The following is an 18,780-nucleotide window of genomic DNA, read 5'->3' on the forward strand; positions in this document are numbered from 1 at the left end:
AGAAGCGGCAGAAGACGCATGATCACAATAATCAGAAGACAACAATGACATAGAGGACAAAGAGGACATTCCTATAGGCCTTTGATAGTGCCACAATTTATACAAATAGGCGCGCTTCTATTTATACAATTGTGATCCTACCATAGGACACTTGCTCCATATTATACAGATTAAACCTAAGCTCTGATACCACTTTGTCACGGCCGAAAATGAGCCATGAACGGCACTCAGGAAAATAATCCCCAAGCAAGCATAACATACGCAAATATAAGTTGAATAAGAAATTTACAAATATTTTACAAGTTCTAAAATAAATAATTATACATTTTTAACAAAAATTAAAATAATTAAGAATAGTTAGATCCTGCCTGTGACATATGGAGCATATACACCTAGGAACTCGATAAAGAATAGATACTCGTTGTAGATTATTACTCTTGAATAGAAAGTCTCACATAGTCAATTATCTATTCCTGAATAATAATTTTAGAAAAACGGGGTGAGTTTTGCAACTCAGTGACTAGACAATACATCTATAATCGGCATGAGACCATATAAATAGTATTATCAAAGTAATTTTAATTAGAAAATAATAATTGATAATAATAAGTTAATCAATAAGGGAGTTCTCATACAGAAATCAAATCAAAAGTCCACACCTGGGCGGCTCCACCTCTATGGGTAGCCCTTTCCTCTTGTGTGTCCTAACAGAATAACAGATCTAACGTGTGGCCTACACGTTAGGCTAGCAACACCCCTGCTAGCTGGAGTCTGAGTTAGATGCATCTAAGTTAACGTCATAACCGCCGTTAACTACGGTTTTCTAATACGAGTCTCCCAAACCAATTCAAAACATATAATTTCAAATACAACAAATCTTTGATATTTCTAATATATATAAGATATCGAATCAAATCAATTAGATAATACTTTCTTATCAGAAATCTTTTCAAATCATATTTTCTCAATCATAAAAACATATCTCATAATTTAAAAGAGAGTGCCAACAAATACTTTAATATTTCAAAAGTATATATTCGAATAAAATCAATATTCTAAATTAATATAAAGCTTTATCAAACATATATATAGTCTCATGTAAAATTTCTAAAGTATGAATTTCATAAAAATAATTAATCAGCTATAATAAATCAATTATTCTAATCAAATCAAAGTTCTTCAATAATAGTTTTATAAATATAATTAAAAACTCATAATAGCATAAACCAAAAGCTTAACAGTTATAAATGTAAAGCCTACTCATAATGTGGTCCCAAGGGACCGAAGATAATAAACCCGGAGTGCCAAATTCAAGGTGAAGAGGATTGGAGTAGAATAAAACGAATGAGAGCAAAGATTTGGACCGGAATAGCCACAAAGATGGAGCTGGCGATAGTTCTGAGAATCTAAAGCAGGCAAAACTAAAATCGAATTAAAACAGGGATAAGATAGATTAAATGGTGGCATAATAGGACATGAAAGCTAGAGCAGAATCAAGGAAAAAGGCTGGACCCGGATAATGACAGGAGCAGTTTAGCTCTAGCAGCACCAACAACTCTGGCGGCAAGGACGATGGCTTAGCTCAGATACATCCGAACGGCGACAGGAACAGCGCAGCAGCGGATGGTCCCTCCTCCTTGGCGTTTCTCTCTCTCCGAGAACTCCTCTCTCTTCGAAGCTCCGAATCTACAACGACGACAATGGCGGTGAGGTTGGCTTCGACGGCGGCGGCTAGGCGTTTCTTGGTGGTAGAGGCGCGGCGGCCATGGCAGCAGCAGTTCCACATTTCATCCAATCATGTAACTCCAATGACAGCAGCGGCTTTAGAAAGACAAACCAAAAACAGGGGCAGAGCTCAGCAGCAGTGATAGATTCTTTCCCCACCATCGCGTTTCTTCCCATGGCGGACCCAACAGCAGTGGCGGCGGATCAATCGCGATGGAGGCACTGCGTCCCATTCCTCTCGGCCTTGGCTTGCATCACGTCGCCCTCTTCTCTCCCCTCTGGCAGCGTTGACGATGAAGGAATGAGCTCGGCGTGCAGCACCAGGCGCGATGGCGGCGACAGCGAGACGCAGCACGACGGTGATGACTGGGCGTGGTCCAATCTCTCCCTACTTCCTCTTCTTCCCTCGCGGCTCCCCACTCTTTGGATCTCTCCTCTCTCTTCCGTGGGTGTGGCTGGTGGCTGGGTAAAGGGTTTCCCAATTTTGAGAACTAGGGTTTCTGGTTTGGGGGAAAAAAAGAGAAATAAGGGTATTTTAGGGATTTTACACTAGCATTGGAAACATAAATGAGAGAGAGAAATTGATTTGATTGCTTTAATGACTCTACACGCTACTCAGCAAAGGGAAGTGGGAAACTTGAGTTCACTTTTGTTCTCTCTCTTTGCTACATTAATTATTGCTCAAATCCATTGAATATTTTCTTTCTTCTCTCTCTACTCTTTCTTATCTTTCGGTCATATCAATAGAGAAAGCATGGAAGCTAAAGCTAGCCACCAAAGAGATGAAGATGCAAGCAATAAGACCATCACAATGATGGCAAGAAAAAGAAAACAAAAAGTATGCTGTGACTGAGATTCTCATCACTTATGGTAAGATTTGGTGAAGAGATCTTGGCTTCTCCATACCAAAAATGGTTGAAGAAGATTTCGGTCAGTAGAGGAAGATCCTTGGAGGGATGGCTTGTCTCTGATGTTTCTCAACCACCACAGGAGGTAGCTACAGTGGCTACGTGATGGAGGAGGCAGAAGTTGGAGCAGATGAAGCTGTCATCATCATAACTCATCAAGGGCTAGGAGTTCATCTTGGAGTGTAAGGCAAGATGGAAGGCTCGGATTAATGATTATTGGTGACCAAGGAAGGACTAGAGGTAATTGCATGTTGGGTTTTACATTCAGTTCCCTCTTCTCTCTCTAGCCGAATCAGTTTGCATGAAGAAGAAGAAGATTAGCTTGGTTTGTTTGGTTTCAATCGTGGAGGCTTCTCCCTATATATAAGGGTGAACAGCCAGGGCTTGAAGTAAGGAGTGAGAGTGCAAGGCACAGGATTCTCAGAGCTACCTAAGCTAACAGAATTTCTTCTCCTTCAATGTTCTTCATTTTGTAAATTTTCTGTTTAATTTTGTCTGTCTTGAGTCTCATGGAAAAAAGGCAAACAATGAGATTTGTATGAAAAAGCCATAGAGCGGAAAAAGGCAGAGAGTGCAAAATTAAAAGAAAAAGCCATAGATGTCCTTAGAGGTCCTTTGTACATCTGTGTTGTGTTTCATGATTCTGTGGGAATTTCCTTGCAAGTTGGGTTAGCACTTAGCAGTTGAAAGCTTGGCAGTGACCAAGTCAAGTTCAGGATTGGGGTTTAGATTCTGGACTTGTCCCGAATAGGAAGGGTAGTTCCTAGAGAGAATTTGTGATTGTAATCAAAGATGATTATAGTGAAATTCTATCATTGTTGTGATGGAGACTGGATGTAGGCTACACTACACTTAGCAGCTGAACCAGGATATATCTGGGTGTAATTTTCTCTCTCTTATACTCCATTTCTGTTTCTGCTGTACAGGAGATAAAACTGAAAATTATGTCGTGCCGGGTCACGAGATAAAAAGAAAAGTCTCTTGGTTGGGTACGAGACAAAAATAAAAAAGTGTCCAGAAGTTGTTTTAAAAGACCAGCAAGTATTATCAAGTGAAAAAGGGGCTAAGATTCAACCCCCTTCTCTTAGCCACTAAAAACCATCACATATTTATATTAAAACTATAATAATAACAATTTTAAGTTACAAATATTTAAAGTGTATACTATTATTCTATTTTTTAATCTCTCAAATGAAATATCTAAAATATTTTTAAACACATTTAATATTGACAAACAACATCTTTTTACTAGATATATATTCCAATATATCAAGATTAATAAAATTTATTTATAATTTTACACTATATTTTTTGTATTTTTATTTTCAATTATTTTTTTATTATATAAAAATACTAGAAAACACATGTCAATATTTATGAAAGAGACTAACTTCACAAGATTTTATTATTGTTATACATTTTTCTTTACTTTTTTTTTGAATAAGTATATTAAATTATATACAAATTATAAATATGTCATGACCTAAAATGAGCTATAACCGGCGCTCAGGAAAATAATTCTATAACAAGCCTAACATACTCAAATATAAGTTAAATAAGAAAGTTACAAATATTTTACAAGTTCTAAAATAAATAGTTATACATTTTTAACAAAAAGATAAAATAATTACGAATGGTTGGATCCTGTCTGTGACATATGGAGTATATACATCTAAGAACTTGACAAATAATAGGTACTCATTGCATATCGTTACTCTTGAATAGAAAGTCTCACATAGTCAAGTATCTGTTCCTGAAAATTATTTTTAGAAAAACGGGATGAGTTTGGAAATTCAGTGAATAAACAATACACCTATAATCAACGTGAGGCCATATAAACATTATTATCAAAGAAATTTTAATTAAAAAGTAATAGTTGATAATAATAAGTGAATCAATAAGGGAGTTCATACAGAAATCAAATCAAAAGTTCACACATGAGCGATTCCACATCTGTGGGTAGCCATTTCCTCCTGTGTGTCCGAATAGAATAACAGATCTAACGTGTGGCCTTCACATTAAGCTAGTAACACCCCTGCAAGCTGGAGTCTGAGTCAGATGCATCTAAGTTAGCGTCATAACCACCGTTAACTACTATTTTCTAATACCAGCCTCCCAAACCAATTCAAAACATATGGTTTTAAATACAATAAATCTTTAATCTTTCAAATATATAAAGTATCAAATCAAATCAAATCAGATAATACTTTCTCATCAGAAATCTTTTTCAATCATACTTTTTCAATTATAAGAACACATTCCATAATTTTAAAGTAAGTGAGTGCCAACAAATACTTCAATGCTTCAAAAAGTATATATTCGAATAAAATCAAATATTCTAAAATAATATAAAGCTTTATCAAACATATAGGTTGGTATTGGAGTAGGTCTGCTGCCAAAGTCTATGACTCATGCAATGGTTGCTCGTGGTTGTGTAAGCAGCTGTTTGGTTGGGAGGAGCGGGAGAATTGGCTTTGGCTTTGGCGTCAGCTTGTTCTGGAAAAGCATAAATTTTTGGCTTAGTTGTGTCTTAAGGAGGCTCTTCCTACTACAAGTTTTCACTATAGAAGAGGGATGTCGTCATCGGATAGGTGTCCAAGATGTCTTTCTAGCCAGGAATTGGTTTTACATTGTATTCGGGATTGTCCAAAAGCTCAGCTTGTCTGGCATAGGTTGGATATTTCTTGTCATCCTTTGGATTTGAAGAACTGGTTCTTGTATCATAACAGAGAGCATCCGTTCAAGTTCTTTTCGAGACTTTGGTAGATATGGCGAGCAAGGAATAATGACATATTTAATCCCCATGAAACTTGGCCTCCGAAAAAAGTGATTTGTCTATCATTAACTTCAGAAAAGGAGCTTAGGAATATTTTTGAATTACAACGTATGTCCCTTCCCTCTACTCTAAATGGTTTTTGAAATCCCCCATCCATTGGTACTTTTAAGATTAATTGTGATGCTAGTTATTTTGGTTCGGGTGATAGTGTTGGTTTTGCTTGTGTTATTAGAGATTGTAATAGGAGCTGGCAAATGGGGTGTTTGGGAATGATTGAGAGTAATAGTATTCTTCAAGGAGAATTGTTTGCTATTTGGAGAGGATATCTCTTAGCTTGGGATGTGGGTCAACGAGATGTTATTTGTGAGACGGATTGTATGGAAGCATTTAATCTTGTTACTCAAGATGGTTTTGGGTTTATTGATCCACTGGTGCTCAAAATAAGAGATATTATGCATTGGAATTGGCGTGTTGACTTTCGTTTGATTATGAGAGATGCAAACATGGTGGCAGATACTATGGCAAAGATGGCGATGAAGTTACAACTTTCGCATGTGGAGCTTCTTCCACCTTGGGAGGAGTTTAAGAGTAGTCTTAAACGGGACTGTCCCTCTATTTAAGCAGTTCCTTGTTTTGTTTGTTTTGTTTTTCTTTGTTTAATTTATTTCAGTCACCAAAAAAAAACATATATATATATATACTCTCATATAAAATTCTAAGGTATAAACTTCATAAAAATAATTATTCAACTATAATAAATCAATTATTTTAATTAAATCAAAGTTCTTCAATAATAGTTTTATAAATATAATCGAAACTTCATAATAGCATAAACCAAAAGATTAATGGTTATAAATGTAAAGCCTACTAACAATGTGGTCCTAAGGGACCGAAGATACCAAACTCAGAGTACCAAATTCAAGGTGAGGAGGATTGAAGCAAAATAGAACAAATGAGCACAGAATTTGGACCGGAGTAGCGACAAGATGGAGCTGACGATAGTTCTGGGAATCTATAACAGAGAAGAACTAAAATCGAATTAAAACAAGGACAAGACATATTAAAGAGTTAAACCTCAGAGTGGTCATTGAACTTGCACTCGACCCTCAAAGTGGTCCTTAAACTTGCAATGGCCTCAATATTATCCCCGAATTTAACACATGTTCACGGTCATCCCTGAAGCATTTTTCGGGGAATATTCCCTAACGGTGCGCTGACGTGTATGGAGAAGCGCCACGTTGGATATCTGACATGGCTGTTATCATTTTTTAACTCAATTTAGTCCCTGAATTATTTTATAACCCTAATCCCCAATTTATTATCAGAAACCACTTTGTTTCTTCTTATCTGCTCTCCTTCGTCTTCTCTGCCATTGTTGAGCTGCCATTGTTGAACGTGATTTGAGTGGGTCATGATGGATGGAGGCAGCAAATTGAGGTTATGATGAAGGCCCAAATTTTAGAGGTTATGATGCTCATGATGTATATCATGATGAGTTAGATAGGACAAATTCTTGGCATTCCGAAGAAATGAAGACACCCCTGAAGCACTCTGAAACTTTAACATACTTCAAACCCCGCAGAAGAGCCTATTTTTGACAAGATGTATATTTGTCTGGATGGGTGCAAGAATGGATTTAGGGCGGGATGTAGACCTCTAATAGGGCTTGATGGAGCATTCCAGAAAACCAGATTTGGTGGACAAATCTTGGCAGCCATTTACGTCATTGCATATGCCATTGTACCAGTTGAGAACACGAATAATTGGAGGTGGTTTCTTGAGCTGTTGCAAGAGGATCTAGGGAACTACACCCAAAATGGGTGGTGTTTCATTTTGGACATGTAAAAGGTAACGATGTCTTTGCTATTTACTAGTTATTGTATTTTAGTAAGGGTTGAACTCCTTAGGTTGATGTATTTTTTGTAGCCATGTTTTGCTTTCATGATTCTATTTCTATATTTATTGGTTTGTTTCACACATTGTTATTGACTGTATTGATAGAATGGAGTATGAGTAGAACTTAATAAATCGTGGGGATGAATTTGTTGTCACTTATACATGTGTAGGAATTAATTTGATGTCACTTATGTATGTGTAGGGACTATTTTGATGTCACTTATGTAAGGTGAGGGACCATTTTGGGTCCCGATATTGTAAGTTATTAATTTCAGTAGTTTCATGCAGGGGCTAATCACAGCTGTGCAGGAGGTCTTCCCTGATGTCCACCACAGATTTTGTGTATAGCACTTGCGGAGAAACTTCAATAAGCAGTGGAAAGACAATGAACTTAGAAGATTACTGTGGGAGTGTGTAAGATCTACTGCTCAAGAGGGATTCATTGAGGGGATGATGAAAATCTAGAGAGCTAAAAAGGAAGCATGGGAGTACCTTTCCAAATGACGAAGAGATGCATGGAATCGGGCCTTCTTCCCCTCCCAACCAAAATGTGACAACATATGTAACAATGCTTGCAAAGTATTCAATGCCAGAATCAAGGAAGTAAGGGGCCAAACCAATTATCACACCACTAGGTACTTCAACTATTACTCCACCCATCATGACCCACTCAAATCACGTTCAACAATGGCAGCTCAACAATGGCAGAGAAGACGAAGGAGAGCAGAGAAGAAGAAACGGAGTGGTTTCTGATAATAAATTGGGGATTAGGGTTATAAAATAATTCAGGGACTACATTGAGTTAAAAAATGATAATAACCACGTCAGATATCCAACGTGGCGCCTCTCCATACACGTCAGCGCGCCGTTAAGGAATATTCCCCGAAAAATGCTTCAGGGACGACCGTGAACCACATGTGTTAAATTCGGGGATAATATTGAGGCCATTGCAAGTTTAAGGACCACTTTGAGGGTCGAGTGCAAGTTCAGGGACCACTCTGAGGTTTAACTCCATATTAAATGGTGGCATAATAGCACATAAAAGTTAGAGCATAATCAGGAAAAAAGGCTAGACCAGAAGAGTGACAGGAATGGTTCAACTCTAGCAGCACCAACAACTCCAGCAGCAAAGACGATGGCTTGGCAGGTACATCCAAACGGTGACAGGAACAACGTGGCAGCGGACGGTCCCTCCTCCTCGGTATTTCTCTCTTGCCTCAAACTCCTTCTCTCCTCGAAGCTTCAAATATGCAACCGCGACGATGACGGCGAGGTTGGCTTCTATGGCGATGGTTAGAGCTCCGGCAATGACAGCGACGGAACCTCCCTCTTTGTTCATCGCGCCTCTCTTTTCCACGCGTTCTCTTCTCTCTGCTCAGGCTTCGCTCAGCGACGACGACAGTCCTCCACAGCCACGACGACAACAGCGACGGCGGCGTGGCCCTCACCAGTGTCGTTCTCCCCCTCTTTTTCTTTATTTTTTTCTCTTTCTCTCTTTTTCTTTCATTCGTGTTAGGAGAGGGTTAGAATTTGGTTTGGAAAAAAGAAGAATAAGAGTATTGTAGAGATTTTACAAAATATTTTTTATAAACGAGCATTTAAATTTAATATTAACTTATATATTATCTAATTAATTTGTAAATAATACAATATTTTAAAATTTATACTATATAATATAATTTGTATAATTAATTTAGCTTTCTATGCAATGTGTAAGTCTTAATCTAGTTATAGTAATTTTTATTGTATTTATTGTATTATATAACACTAATCAACGAAAATGTGACGGGCAAAGATTGTTAAGGAAAATGATAATAATATTTTAAAACTTATCAATGCTAGTCTAAATTTAATTTAATTTATATTTATTAGAAAAATTAATATTATTAAAAATATAAAATAACTGATTTTTTTATGACATAATAATAGTAACAGACCTTTTTATTTTGTAAAAGAACTAAAAAATATTTTAAATAAAAACAGAAGGATTAAAAAATAATTTAATTAAATAAGATGTACCAGTAACCAGTTAGCTATTTAAGCTAACGTGGTTTAGTAATAAAAAACTAAAAGGCGAGCAATATATCTAGATATTATCGTGGGCTCTGTTTTAATATATTACTAATAGATAGGTAGATAGATATTTATTTGTCAAAAATAATTTATATTTTTAATAAGAAGCTAAAATAATATTTGGTTTTTTAATTTTTTATACAGATATATTTAAAATAAGTAGTTAACTGTTTTGAGTTAAGTTGATATCATTTGATAATTTCAAATTGACATGGTCAAGTAAAGACTTTTAGTTTCACGAAATGATAAAAGAATACGAGAAAAGTAATGTTTTTAATTAGAGACATTTAGAGTTAATGGTGCAAAACAATCTATTCTTAATATATAAAAGTAGATACATAGGTTTACTCACATTACTTCTAAGTTATTTCTCTTCTTTTACTAACGTCACCATCGCTTACTTGGCAAAATTTTAGAATCCACCATTCAAATCTTGCTAAATCAACTTTTATTTTCAAATAAAAAAATACAAAAAAAAACTAAAAAACATGGCTTAGAATTCGGTGGTCCCAGAACGTTTGGACCATTAAATGGTCCCATAACAAAACATATTTTTTAAAGTTTTTTAATAATTGCTAAATAGTCATTTTTTAAATTTAATTACAAATTAACCCCATATATTTTATTTAATTATAAAAACGATTTTTTATTTTATAAATAATTATTTTAACCAAAATCTATCATCTTTATTAACAATCAAGAACAAAAACAATAACGAATTAGATCTTCCATTGATCCTAATAAATTTTTTGGCTATTCTAATCGATTAAAATATTAAATTTGATCTGTCACGTTCGTGAGGAGTCATGAAATCGTGTTTCGTTGAAAACCAATCGATTGGACTATCAAACCAATCGATTGAATTTCAGTTTATCACTAAACAATCGATTGCAAATTGCTGGGAAGCATAGTTTTGCATAAATCAATCATAGTAACCAATCGATTGAACAATGAATTAAATGTGGAATTTATGTCATTCAATCGATTGTTTAGGATTTTCAATCAATTGATTTCTTCAAAACAATCGATTGGTCTCACTATTCAATCGATTGGTTATGGCTAAAAATCGATTGAACTTTGCCCGTAACTTCTAATTCAATCGATTGGTTTGAAACTTCAACCGATTGTGGAGACTTTTCCCTCAAAGAAATACCTAATTTCTTCATCTCCTTTACTTTAATAATGTTTTCTTTAAGTCACTACTTCTTTCTTCCTACCTACCTTGCTTGCTGTGATTTCGTTCATTTGTTGCAGGAAAATGATTTCAGTCTGTTTGTTTGTTCACATTCGTTGTGTTCATGAGAATGTACTATAGTTATAGTGACTCAACCCTATCAATTTTCATTTTTTAATTATCCTAGACTATTCATTGATTGGTTACACCCTCTGTTTTTTCGTCAGTGTTGGACTGCATTGGCGCTTCAAGTTTGATTGGTGCTCAATGAGTACCCGAAACTGAAGCTAACCCAAGGAAGAAAACTGCTTGAAATATGACAATTCCAATGACGTTTTCCCAATTTATATTGGCGATGATCGTACAGACCAGGATGCTTTTAACCTAAAAATAAATAATCAAACTTATTGATATTTAATTAATTACACTACTTGTATTACATATCTAACTGACTACCATAATCATCATCAGGTTTTGTGCAACAGAGGTCAAGGGATTGGGAATCTTGTTTCTAAAATTCCAAAAGACACATAAACTTCATACACCTTGAAAGATCCAGCAGAGGCAAGTTCCAACAAATAATTATTATCTTATAAATATAGTATTTTTTTTGTATTATGGTGAATCTGAACATCTTTGTCCAACCAATATGTTCAGGTTGAGCAATTTTTGCGGCGTCTAGTGGAATGGAAAAGATCGATTACACCAACAAGTGCATAGAGAGATTTATTCCATAAGTAGTATACTTAACTTATTGTAGATTACCTATTGAAGGAATATAAGAGTTTCAAACCAATCGATTGAATTAGAAGTCACAAGCAAAGTTCAATCGATTTTTAGCCATAACCAATCAATTGAATAGTGAGACCAATCGATTGTTTTGAAGAAATCAATCGATTGAAAATCCTAAACAATCGATTGATTTACATAATTTCCACATTTAATTCATTGTTGAATCGATTGGTTACTATGACCAATCGATTGATTTATGCAAAACCATGCTTCCCGGCAATTTACAATCGATTGTTTAGTGATAAACTAAAATCCAATCGATTGGTTTGATAGTCCAATCGATTGGTTTTCAACGAAACACGATTTCATAACTCCTCACGAACGTGACAGATCAAATTTAATATTTTAATCGATTGGAATGGCCAAAAAATTTATTAGGATCAATGGAAGATCTAATTCGTTATTGTTTTTGTTCTTAATTGTTAATAAAGATGATAGATTTTGGTTAAAATAATTATTTATAAAATAAAAAATCATTTTTATAATTAAATAAAATATATGGGGTTAATTTGTAATTAAATTTAAAAAAAGACTATTTAGCAATTATTAAAAAACCTTAAAAAACATGTTTTGTTATGGGACCATTTAGTGGTCCAAACGTTCTAGGACTACCGAATCCTGAGCCAAAAAACACAAGAAAAACCAACAACTTAACTTTTTCCAAATCAATTCTTATTTCTAAAACAACAAAAACACAAATTAACATTTACCCAAAAAAAAAAAAAGCTCTGAAAACCAAAGAGCCTTTCTCATACTTCTCGAAACCCTCTTCCTCTTAGCACCTCTCTGTACCAAGATCCTATTTCTTCCATCCTCTTCCATTCCCATGAGCCATTGTTTTTTTCTCAAAACAAATTGTCCATCACGATGTCCATCTCCGGCGGAGCCGCATTGCATAAATTGCAAAAACTAGGGCAAACTCCATTCCTCCTGTTGCGGTTTTCCTGTCGGAGCGCGATTCTGGGTCTCAGACCAACGTCGGGCAAACTCCATTCCTCCTGTTGCGGTTTTCCTGTCGGAGCGCGATTCTGGGTCTCAGACCAACGTCACCATTCAGCGCCGCCAACGTAGGAAATTCGTCCCAGGTATCTTACTAAAGATTTTCAACTTTGCCGTTTACTCTTCTCATTCTGTTGTTCAATATCGTTTTCAATAGCCCTATTTATTTGTTATAAATAATAACATTTTAATTGTGAACTCATTGTAAGTAGCACATGTTTATGTATTCCTCTTTTTTAAACGGTTCTGTCCAACAGTCATAACCAAAATTAAGTTTACCCACATTACTTCTAAGTTATTTCTCTTCTTCTACTAACCCCATGTCAGCACCATCGCTTACTTGGAAAAATTTTAGAATTCACCACTCAAATCTTGCCAAATCTATCTATCTATTTATAATCTATCTATTTATAATATATAAAAGCTGATACTAACTTTCTCCACAATGAGTTTAAGTCATCTTTTCTTGGCTAATGATGGCACATCAGCAATTCTAATGACTTGGCAAAAGATGAAAATCAGCCAATCACTATTTAGTAAAATGTTTTAAAAAAATTAAAACAAAAAACTCTTATCTATTATTATTCAAGTACTAATTAAATACAATAAACAGACATTAAAAGTGTCATAATAATAATTATTATAAAAAATTTCAGTTACAAATATTCAAATTCTACAACTTATACATATTAAGACTCTTACTACTCTTCATTTCTTAATCTTTCATACTAATTGTCAAAAATTTCTTAAATTTAATTTAACATTTTTATAATATATAGAAGCTGATACTAACTTTTTCCATAATGAGTTTAAGCCATCTTTTTTTTTGCTAATGATGCCACATTAGCAATTCTAATGACTTGGCAAAAGATGAAAATCAACCAATCACTATTTAGTAAAATGTTTTAAAAAAATTAAAACAAAAAACTCTTATCTATTATTATTCAATTGAAACATCAAATATTAATTAAATGCAATAAACATACATTAAAAGTGTCATAATAATAATTATTATATAAAATTTCAGTTACAAATATTCAAATTCTACAACTTATTCATATTAAGACTCTTACTACTTTTCATTTCTTAATCTCTCATACTAATTTTTATAATATATAAAAGCTAATACAAACTTTTTCCATAATGAGTTTAAGCCATCTTTTCTTTTCTAATACTAACTTTCTCCACAATGAGTTCAAGCCATATTTACTTTGCTAATGAGGCCACATCAACAATTCTAATGACTTGGTAAATGATGAAAATCAACCAATCACTATTTAGTAAAATATTTTAAAAAAATTAAAACAAAAAACTCTTATCTATTATTATTCAAGTACTAATTAAATGTGATAAACATACATTAAAAGTGTCATAATAATAATTACTATAAAAAATTTCAGTTACAAATATTCAAATTCTACAACTTATACATATTAAGACTTTTACTACTATTCATTTCTTAATCTCTCATACTAATTGTCAAAAATTTCTTAAATTTAATTTAACATTTTTATAATATATAAAAGCTGATACCAACTTTCTCCACAATGAGTTTAAGCCATCTTTTCTTTGCTAACATAAGCAATTCTAATGACTTGGCAAAAGATGAAAATCAGCCAATCACTATTTAGTAAAATGTTTTAAAAAAATTAAAACAAAAAACTCTTATCTATTATTATTCAATTGAAACATCAAGTACTAATTAAATGCAATAAACATACATTAAAAGTGTCATAATAATAATTATTATAAAAAATTTTAGTTACAAATATTCAAATTCTACAACTTATACATATTAAGACTCCTATTTCTCTTCATTTCTTAATCTCTCATACTAATTGTCAAAAATTTTTTAAATTTAATTTAACATTTTATATGTTTTTCATTCTCATTCATTCATTTTTTTTAATTATTTACAAACAAAAAAAACACAAAAAAAATAAAGTATAGCAATTAATACAAATCGAAAAATGAAAAAAAATGAAAATGCAGATTTATATAACTCTAATATAAATGATCTATGTCTTTCTTAAAAAAAATAAATTCAAAATCTATTTATAATATGTTTTCTAAAATATTTTTAATATAACATTTATTAAAATATATTTATAATATAAGTAATCTACCTTTTCGTGTATTGACCGGGTCTCACTCTAATTTATCATAATGGTGCAATATATAAACACCAAGGCAATTCAAATACATGTCTGCAACAACAGATTGTACAACATGAAATTTCTAGAAAACAGAAACCAAACCAAAAGTCTCAATGTTCAAAAGTGTGGATTCCAAAAGCAAACAAAGAAGCTAAGGTATTAAATTTTCCAACGCAATGGTCACTTGCTCAATCGTGTTGATGCTCGATTGCTTTCTGCATGAAGGTTTCAGTCTCAGCTGTTATCATGTTTTCTGAGTAATCAAATTATAAAGTATATAAAAATCTTACTATTCCTGTTTTATTTCTCAGCATTATTCATCCCTGTGTTGTTGGGTCCATGGATAATCTGTATGAGAAGGTATGGTATAAACAGTATAACACATTAATAGGAATGATTGAATGAAGAATAAGAATATTGTAGAGAGAATGAAGAATGTTGTTGGATTACCAAATCCATCTGCGATCAACTTGAATGGCGGGAATGTGGGAGATTTTGGGCCAAATCTGTGGATCCTTCTTCTCGCATCGTTCGGCCAGCAAAGGGCTATCATAGATGCCGAGTTTTATTAGAGAGGCAGGCAGCTTTTCTCCCTCAATATTCTCCAACTTGACACAATAGTCAATACTTAGTTCCTGGAGGGAGGTGAGGTGGGCAAGTCCCTTGCATTCCAAAGTCCCCACACTGCTAAGGCATTTAATTGTGAGGGACTCAAGGGAGGCAGGCAACCAACCTTCCTTTGGGAAGCTCTTCACACACTCACTGTAATCAGAAACTTCAAAACAAAAGATAAGATTAGTAATCCCATGAAACTGCGGATGCATGAATGCTGCAGAGCTCACTAGTTTCTCGCTGTAGGTGATTTCAAGATATCTCAGGCTACGGTGTGGATGCCCTGTATCAGACAAATCAATCTCTCGGCAATCCACTAATGAGAGTTTCTCAAGCTGAGGTGCTGCCATCCATAGCGTTGACACAGATTTCAAACTCCCACAAAAGAAGATATATAAAGAAAGGAGACAAGAAAGAGAGCGTGACACCACAAGAGACTCCATCTTTTGGCAACCGCTGATACGAACACTCACGAGATTTGGAAAGGCATCCAATAACGAGAAGGATGTATGTGAATCACAGCTGTTCCCTATTGATAGTTTCTGCAGCGAGTGATGTTGCCCATCCATTTGGAATTCAAATGATTCTCCACAATTATCGATCGTCAACTCTTGTACTGATGGGGGAATAGCACTCACTGGAAACAATATGTGGGAGGAACAATGTGAGATGCATAAAGAAGTGAGGCAACTCAGTTGCATATGCATTATGGCCTTCACACTTGGCTCCTGACCGATTCCTCCAATTGATAGTTGACGCAGTAAAGGAGGTAGCTCTCTAATTCTCACTTCATTCCCGTATACAAATATGCTTAAAGAGGTCATTGCAGGAGCTTTTGGAACACAACACCTCAGCTGCCCGCAACCCTCAATAGTAAGTGATTGCAAAGATGGTAGATGATTGGGCAAATCTCGTATCAACATGGGACAGCACTGTATTGAAAGCTCCCTAAGTCTCGGAAACGCATTGAACTCCAATGAACGCCACTCCTTCCAGCAATCCAATGAGTCAAACTTAAGAGTTTCAAGCATTGGGAATGGTGGTGTCTCCAAACAAGATTCACCATTCTGGTTAAAGTAAAACTCAGCACCCACACTTTCCAGACTTTTAAAATGTGAAATTGATAGGTGCTTCAACGAGGGCAACTGTCCAAATGAAGGAAGCATACAGCAACTCCTGCAACCATCCAGTCTTATTTTGGTGATGTTGTGGTAGGAAGAATGTCCCACCCAATCTGGAAATCTTGTACCCCTGTAACCCCACATATCTAACTCTTTCACATTAGTGTGAGGTCGTAACTTGTCAAGTATATCTCTTTGCATTTCGGAATCAACTCTATTCTCTCTACTCCACCACCAAGTCAACATCATAGAATCAATGCCATCCTTATCACACATTCTTGCCTCCAAAGCTTCACTGCTGTTCACCACATTGTCCAATTTGGAAATGAAAATTGATTTGTGTAGACCTGCAAGTGCTCCCAATTCTTTAATCTTGTTTTCTTCATGCTTTCCAACAACAAAAGTACTTAAAAACTGCAAACTTTTCAAATTGCTCATGCCTTTCGGCATCTCATACAACCCAGTCCCATAAATATCAAGATGACGCAAATTTACAAGGTCTTTCATGCCTACAGGTAGCGTTATCAGACTCCCACAGGTATTCAACTTCAAGGTCTGCAAATTGTATAGGTTACCCAATGACTCTGGCAATGTCACAATCTTGGTCTCAGAGATATCCAAGTAACGCAAATGAATCAACTCACCTATTGAATCAGGTACTGACTCAAGAGGAAAGCGTTTCAACGACAGCGCTCTCAGGTACTTCAACTGTGACAACAAGATACAAGTTGCGTTTTCTATGTTAAATGGGATCCATGTCTCCAAATTGATTTCAAGAAATGTCCTTGTATGTTTTACCGTATCGCAAACTCCCAAAAGTTTTGACATTGGATAATTGCCTTTGGCATTATGTGACAAATGACGAGCTTTAATATCAACCTCAACTGCATTCCGAAGCTCTTTGGCTCTGAAATACAATTCTCCAGCACACGTCATTGCTAAATCATGCACAAGATTATGCATCACAAATATCTTTTCGCGGGAATTGTGAGGTTGGAAAAATGATCTCGCAATTAATTCATCAAAATATTCACCACCAACTTCTTCCACAGTCTTTTTACCCACTGGTTGCAAAAAATTCTCAGCCATCCATAACAATATCAATTCATCCTTGCTAAATTCATAGTTCTTAGGATACAAGGAACAATAAATAAAGCACTGCTTCAGATATGAAGGAAGAAAATAATAACTTATTCTTAACGCTGGAACAACATTTGTCTTGTCATCTGAAAGTTCCCAGATTTCACTCTTTAGTAAATGATTCCAAGACCTGATATCCGAATTTCCACGCAATAAGCCTCCAAGGGCTTGAGCTGCCAAGGGCAATCCATCACACCTCTTTACCATATCTCTGCCGATTTTTTCCAGGGTTGGATTCTCCGAAGAAATAGTTGAAAGACGTGCATGCTTTGAAAACACCAACCAACAATCTTCATCAGACAATGGACTCAGTTCATGAGGTGAAATAGTCTGCACTACAGAAGCCACATTTTTATTTCTTGTAGTTATGAGAATTTTACTTCCCTTAACCCCTTTCTGAAAAGGTTTTAGAAACCTATTCAAATCATCATAATTTTTATCCCATACATCGTCCAAGACAATGAAGAACTTTTTCCTCGACAACTCTTCTTTTAAATCATGCTGAAGTAAATTCAAATCTGTCAAGTCATAACGCCACCAAACTATTGCCTCAATTATAGTCTTGGTGACCTTGACAACATTAAACTCTTCCGACACACAAACCCAACCTCGAAAATCAAAACTCTCCTTCACTTTGTCATCGTGGTAAACCAACTGGGCCAAAGTAGTCTTTCCTATTCCGCCTATGCCCACAATGGGAATGACAGATAAATCACCATCACCAGCATCATCATCATCCAACAACAGTTTCAGTATGGCCTCCTTGTCTTCTTTCCTGCCACATATCTCCGGTGGTTCAACAAGACATGTGGATGGAAATCTCCATGACATGTCCAACTTTGCAACCTCCTTCAGAGGAAGTGAAATTTTGCCTGCTACGACAGTCTCTAGTCTTCGAACTATTTTTTCTATGTCACCAGTATCTTCTATATATGAATCAACAAGATGAGACCAGGAAGAAGAGTTACCTGCATCCCTTTTAGTGGCAGCGATGGCGGCTTTAGTGGAGATCTCATCGAGCAAGTCATCGGCCATATAGAGAGCATCTTGGAGATCAGCAAGCCACTCCTTCACTTTCTTGTCACTGAACTGCTTCAGCTCAGCATCATCAAGAACAGGTCCAACATTATACAGACAATTCTGCAACCTTCCAAGCAACTCAAGGGCAGAGTGGTTTCCGTTGAGGACAGAGTCATCTTCGAACATTGAAGACAGGTTATCCAAAACAACCTCAACCAAGGGAGAGAGGTAAGCTCCACCATAAGGTTTTGCAGCCATGGGTGAATCTCTAGTGCAGCAGATCAGATGGGATCATAACAAAGAAAGAAAGAAAGGTGTTGGATGAAAGGGTTGGCAGTTTCTCTCTATTACAAGAAGATTACAATAATATTCTCTTCTTCTTATAAGG

General features: G+C 35.2%; 1 protein-coding gene across 2 annotated transcripts; it reads right to left on the reverse strand.

Annotated features, from left to right (window-relative positions):
- Positions 1 to 14,470: 14,470 nt before the first annotated feature.
- LOC107628028 (putative disease resistance RPP13-like protein 1) lies at positions 14,471 to 18,780 on the reverse strand. Of its 2 annotated transcripts, XR_015905021.1 has the most exons (3): positions 14,950 to 18,780; positions 14,790 to 14,847; positions 14,471 to 14,714 (listed from the first exon to the last, which is right to left on the reverse strand). XR_015905021.1 is itself a non-coding variant. In XM_016330832.3 (1 exon), the coding sequence occupies exon 1, from the start codon at positions 18,648 to 18,650 to the stop codon at positions 14,946 to 14,948; it is 3,705 nt and encodes a 1,234-aa protein (XP_016186318.1). In that variant the 5' UTR covers positions 18,651 to 18,780. The 2 variants fall into 2 exon arrangements, 1 of the variants encoding a protein (XP_016186318.1); XM_016330832.3 differs by lacking the exons at positions 14,471 to 14,714; positions 14,790 to 14,847 and having other exon boundaries at positions 14,946 to 18,780.

The sequence above is a fragment of the Arachis ipaensis genome, chromosome B2 (assembly GCF_059453495.1).
Source record: "Arachis ipaensis isolate K30076 ecotype BB chromosome B2, ASM5945349v1, whole genome shotgun sequence".
Classification (NCBI taxonomy): domain Eukaryota; kingdom Viridiplantae; phylum Streptophyta; class Magnoliopsida; order Fabales; family Fabaceae; genus Arachis; species Arachis ipaensis.